Source organism: Cyprinodon tularosa, unplaced genomic scaffold (genome assembly GCF_016077235.1).
Source record: "Cyprinodon tularosa strain WSP-4 unplaced genomic scaffold, ASM1607723v1 ctg142, whole genome shotgun sequence".
In the NCBI taxonomy this organism is placed as follows: domain Eukaryota; kingdom Metazoa; phylum Chordata; class Actinopteri; order Cyprinodontiformes; family Cyprinodontidae; genus Cyprinodon; species Cyprinodon tularosa.
Window position 1 is genome coordinate 1,656,173 of NW_024038243.1, and position 6,176 is coordinate 1,662,348.

Here is a 6,176-nt window from a genome sequence, read left to right on the forward strand (position 1 = left end):
GGGGTAATTTAACTTAAAAACTGACAGAATAACTGGTGATTTGCAGTTATACTTATATAAAAAGGGCATTAAAAGCTAAAACAAATCGTTAATTTATAAAGTTTTTTGAATCACGTAAAGCAGAGGAGGAGTAGGATGAGATTTTACTCAAAGAAGAGTCGTGGTAGTTTGATAAAGTTTTAGTAAAGTCAAATTTTAAAAAGTAGTAAAAATAGCATAATTACTTAAGATATTTAGTTATGATCATTTTTATAAAATATTGTAAAAAATTAAAATGATTAATGATAATTACAAAATAGCAAGCTTCGAATTCTTTACAGCTTAGAATTTCATAGTTGCAATCATTTATTTGTTTTAGTCTAAGGCTAACATTTACAGCACTTTAAATACTGTATTTGTAATTTTAGTGTAATACAAAATACTTCTTTATATAAGTATATTTTACCTCTAAGTGTTAGAGCAGGCTTAGCAAATAGAAATGTAAATTAAAGCGAAGACGCTTTGGATCAAAAACAGGATCTGACTATAAGTTTTCTTGGTTTTGCAAAGTAACTAAAGTGGATAGATGCTGTTATTTTAATTCACATACAAGTATAAATACAGAGATTTTAAAATAGTCTTAAAAACATATGTTTAATGCAACATTACTCAGGTAAACTAGTTATTACTACAAACCCTGTTTAAGGTTACAGTGTCTTGCCTTTATACTGCACACATAATCCCAGAGAGTCACTTTTTTTTAAACTTTTTAATGCAAAAAGAAAAAAATCTGAATATATCTTTATTTAAAAAAAAAATTTATATATCTTTATCCCTCAGATGGGGCCAGGTTGAGCCATACGACTTACATGCAAAACACCAGCAAGACGGAAAACACACCATGCCCACATAGGGGAGGCAGCGTCATGCTACGGGGATTCTCTCGCTCTGCAGGCACAGGAAAGTCTTCGAAGACGCTTTAGAGGTTCCGGCTTCCAGCAGAACAACGACCGAGCATACAGAGAAAGGCACAGTTGAAAGATTTTTCATAAAAGCGAATTCATGTCTTAAAGCGACCCAGATAAAATCCTGACCTAAACCTGAATGAGAATTCATCTCAAAGCTTTTAAATTAGAAGATTATCTCCATCTGATTTTATTGAGCTTAAGCTATTTTTTTTTTTTCACAAAGAGCAAAGAAAATCTTCTGTCTCCATTGATGTGGAGAGCTGGCAGAGACATGCATCAAAAGACTCAACTTTTATCTTAATAAGACAAGATGGTAGGAAGTTTTCACCTGGGTGGTTAAATACAAATGCACAGCATGCTACTGAGACAGAGGCATAAGACACTGTAAAACACGTTTTTTTTTTTTGGGGTTTGTTCTTTTTAAATTGTCAAAAGCGAGCAGACCTTTGACAAACGTGAACAATAGACCCTCATAAAACCTAAAGCTGAGGTATGCTGAGAGCATGTGCTGCTCTGGGGGTGTGGCCCTTCATATTTACTTCAGGTAAAACTAAGTGACTCATTCTGTCTCACACCTTGAACACAGTAAAGCTTACAGCTCACTAACTGCAGCGGACAGCGAAGTGGGACAAATAAAGAGACCAACTGATCCTTAACTAAAGGAATTTTCTACAAAGGGAAAATTTATTCTTCCAGGAGAAGAACTGCTGGACTTGGACTCAAAGACAGAAGTTTTTTTTTTTCATTTATTTATTTTTAATTTTTATTTTACATATGTGTAGTTTTGACCTACTTAGTCCCAGATCTAGTTTGGTTCCTTGTTCTTGAGGAAATAACCCAAACACTTTGGAGAGCGTCTCAGGCTTCACTTGATCATTTGTTGTGAGGATTTTGCCAATGACAATGCCGGTGGTCAAAGTGGAGAAAGAGTCTCCAGCAGACACCACGTTGCTTTCCTCCAACCCTTCGCCAAACACAGAGGAGCAGCAGCCCCGGGGCAGGAGGAGAAAGAGACCTCTTCAGAGGGGGAAACCGCCGTACAGCTACATCGCACTCATCTCCATGGCAATCGCCAACTCCCCTGACCGCAAGCTGACGCTTGGCGGGATCTACAGATTTATCACAGAGCGGTTCCCCTTCTATCGAGACAACTCAAAGAAGTGGCAGAACTCCATCCGCCACAACCTGACATTAAACGATTGCTTCATCAAGATCCCTCGAGAGCCCGGCCGACCCGGAAAGGGCAACTACTGGGCGCTGGACCCCAACGCGGAGGATATGTTTGAGAGCGGCAGCTTTCTGAGGCGCAGGAAGAGGTTCAAACGCTGTGACCTCAGCACCTATGCTTCGTATGTCCACGACACACCAGTTTTCTCTCCTGTCCAGATCGCCAGATCCACTGGATACACCAGTTCAGTCTACCCCAACATGACCGTCAGCCCTGCGTACGGCCAGCAGCTGCCCTCTGCCTACTACCCCTCCTCATCACCTCCAGGGTTTGCCCACGGTCAGACCCGCATGTTCAGCATCAATAACATCATTGGACACCCAACCTCACCCAGCATGCTGGCGGGTCAAGGCCCAGAGATGATGCAGCAGCCCAGCAGGAGCTTCAGTCCAGAGGGTCTGCCTAACGGGTCGTCTCCCTGCAGCCTGGGAACCCCAGGTTTCCAGAGTCAGCCCTGTGGGGGTGCAGTGCCGCCCCGCTCCTCTGCACACCCAGGGTTCACCTACTCTGGGCCAAACAGCCACGCACACCATCACGCCCATCAGGGCTCCTACGGACAGGCCCACAGCCAGGGGTACGTAGCAACAGGCCGGATCCACTCCACAGCTCACGGCTCTGCAGACACAGTAGACCATTACGGCAGAGTTTCCCCAGTACAGCTCGGCTCTTTCTCCCAGTACAACAGTACGGCGGGTGGTGTCACCAACACTGGGGGATACCTGAGACACCCATCGTACCACGGCAACATGGACCGGTTTGTTTCTGCAATCTGAGCTGCTGGAAACGTCCCAGTCCAAGCTCGGGCTCATGGTGTAAAGATCATAACTTTAAAAGTGAAATTTGAGCGCACAAACAGGACAGCACCGAACAGACTGCAATGATAAATGTGATTTTTTTTTTCTGCTATTATTTTAGACCGTGCTTCCAAACTGATGGGAAGTTCATCTTTAAGACATTCTGTACAGGTTTGCTCAAATGTACCTTTTTTTCCCTTCTTTTCTTGGTCACAATGTGAATGGATAAGTTACAAGCCTAACCTACATTTTTTTTTTTTTTCATATAAATTATTGTACTTCATGGCTACTGGCTTCACACTAATAAGCTTGTTTGCAGAGGATTAATTAGAAAGTTTGCATGTTCTTTTTTTAAAGAAAAAAAATTTTTGTTTGCTTTTTGTAAATAAACGGATAGAGCACTTTTTCTTCATGGAAAAAAAACTAATGGTGAATATTGGAAATAAATTGTTTTAATGAAATCATGAATCCATCATTTATTTTCTTATTATTGCCAAGTGTGTGGATTTTGTCCCACAGCCAGTTAGGAAGTTGTTAACTCATGGCAGGTATTTATATTTGAAGTAAATTGAAGTAATTAGTTGTGGTATTAACAACCAAAACACAGAAAGATAAACATTGTGTTCCTCCAGTGTTTGAGTTGCTTACCTCAGCGTTTCGGCTCAGCTGGATTTGAAGTGTCGTCTGGAGCCGCAGCATTAGCACTCACTGTGACCGCACTTCAGTTTATCATGTCCAGACATCAGCTCACCACTGGAATCTACTAATCAGGAAAATGAATTACCTTAGTAACCTGAACTCACACAAAACCAACAGGAAGCTCAGAAAACTCTGAGGATCTGGCATGATGAGACTCGCAGGGAAACGCTTCATTATATGCTTTATTTTTACCTCTACTTTTAGATTTTTTTTTCCTTTTCCTTTTTTGTGAAATGTACCTTTAAAATAGATGCATTTTTATTTTGAGTTTAATGTTCCCCCTTACAACTCCCAGATAGAAAGGAGGGAAACACTACAAACTATTATAGTTTCATTCAATTTCATGAATGACCTGCAATTAATAATTAATAGTGGCGCTTTAAGACCAAATTTATTAGGATGAGGCAAGTCTTTTTTCATGGGGGGGCGCCAGAATAAATAAAAAAAATGGAGAAAGTGAGCCAAAGAGCCTTTGGCAGCTCTAGAAACCTCACGCACTTATAAGTTGTGCTTTCTGTTCCAGTGCATATCATAATTGACTTATCATACATTTATTTTGTATTATTTCTTTGGTACAGTGGAACTAAAGGGGCCAGGACCCGTTTTACAGGGGCACTGACCTCCGTTGACCCTTGTCTATCCCCGCCCACGATCATAAATTCACTGGATCGTCTAACCTTTCGAAAGACAGCTTGATACAAATCATATAAAAGGGTGAAAGCGATCCAGCTTGAGCAAATATTTACCTTCTCAACTTCACCTTCCCAAACTTCCACAGAAATGCAGAGGGAGGAAATAAAAACCTGAAGGCGGATTGGGCTGAACATCGGCACACTTCAACCATCTCATTTCTGTGACATGCAGCCTTTCCTAGCTTACTTTATGCGTGGTACTTTGGTAAGGTATTCATGTCCTCTTAAACTCCATCTTCTGTTGCATTACAGTTTTTTAATAGGATTTTATGACATTTATACCAATTATATAAAGTATAAAAAAATGTAATAAAAAAAAAACTGCAACATAAAAACTGAAAATGGTGAAATAACTTTGAATTGAATGTGAAAGGTGGCAACACTTGAAAACAGACATTTCTCTTCCTAATCTGACCTAGTTCAAATTTTATTTTTATTTTTTTTTGCAAAGGAAAAAAAATTGCAGAAAGATGTCCAAAGATGAAAGAAAGCTGAGAAAATGTGCAAATCCACATTTTTCAGATTCTGATTAGACCATTGAATTGCATGTATTATTTTGCTTTCAATCATAATTTCGCAGCAACCTTTGTGCAAAATTGTCAAATAAAACATGGAGGCGTCATACAATTGAACTAGAGGTTCAACCTGCCCAGCCACTGAACCAGGTGAGTCCAACCTGCACAATTTAATTCACTGTGCAGATTGGACCTACCTGGTTCAGTAGCGGGCAGAATGGAGAAGGCTTGCTGACTCCACATTTTCCACCTCTGCTAATCACTGGTCTAAGGTGGTGAAATTTGATATGAGCTGTGTGACTCTCTGCCCAGGGCGGCACATAGTAAGAGAAAAGGGACAGTCAGTTTGGCCCAAATATGCTGTCCTTTGCCTGTTTGAATATTAAAAAGTTGAAAGGTGAAAAACTATGTCATGCACAAAATATAAAAACCTCAAAAATTACACTGCACAAAAAATAAAGGGAACACTAAAACAACATAATATAAATGACAATGTCAAATGCTGTTGTACAAATGGAATAGAGGACAGGTGAAAAGTAGTGATGCTAGGCTCGAGTCAGTATGCGTGACACAGCTTCAACCTTTTTTTAAGCAGAAGTGTCACTAAGGAATGTTTAGTGAGAGCGAGGCCTCATTACGTCACATTTCATATCGAGCTTTACATTAAATTTGAATCATCTGGGCGTTTCAATAGTACTGAACCATGGGTTTTTCCCCATTTCAGTATTATTTAAAGACAGGGAAAGAAATCTATATAATAGTTTAGAATTGATTCAGAATCTGTTGCTTCATGCAGTTAGACCTAAAATAGATATAGGCACACACACATCTCTACCCACAGCAGTCATACAGATATTTATTCATACAGCAAATCTAAACAGTTATTTATGTTTCTCCTTTAATGCAATCATCTTCATTGCTCAGAACCACAGCAGGAATGTTGAGAACTTTTGAGAACTACTGGGCAGCAGAGTTGGTTCCAATCATCAAAAGTATTTGTACAACTTAAGGGATGATTTATTGATGTATTTATATCATAAACTATATAACTATATACACACACACATACACATATATACATACATACATACACACACACACACACGTATATACATACATATAAATACACATACATACACACACACATATATATATATATATATACACACACACATGTACATATACACACACATATATATATATATATATCTATATTGTTTGCTATTGTTTTTTCAATCACTGTACCATAAAATAAGTAGATGTAACATTTAATTATTAATCTAAAGCATTTTTTAAATACG

General features: G+C 39.0%; 1 protein-coding gene across 1 annotated transcript; it reads left to right on the plus strand.

Annotated features, from left to right (window-relative positions):
- Positions 1 to 1,495: 1,495 nt before the first annotated feature.
- foxe1 (forkhead box E1) lies at positions 1,496 to 3,392 on the plus strand. The gene has a single exon (XM_038278594.1). It carries the CDS (start codon positions 1,845 to 1,847, stop codon positions 2,946 to 2,948), a length of 1,104 nt encoding a protein of 367 aa, XP_038134522.1. The 5' UTR covers positions 1,496 to 1,844; the 3' UTR covers positions 2,949 to 3,392.
- Positions 3,393 to 6,176: the final 2,784 nt, after the last annotated feature.

Bases quoted from the DNA above. Each gene is read 5' to 3' on its own strand.
- foxe1 (XM_038278594.1), top strand. From the start codon at position 1,845: ATGACAATGCCGGTGGTCAAAGTGGAGAAAGAGTCTCCAGCAGACACC.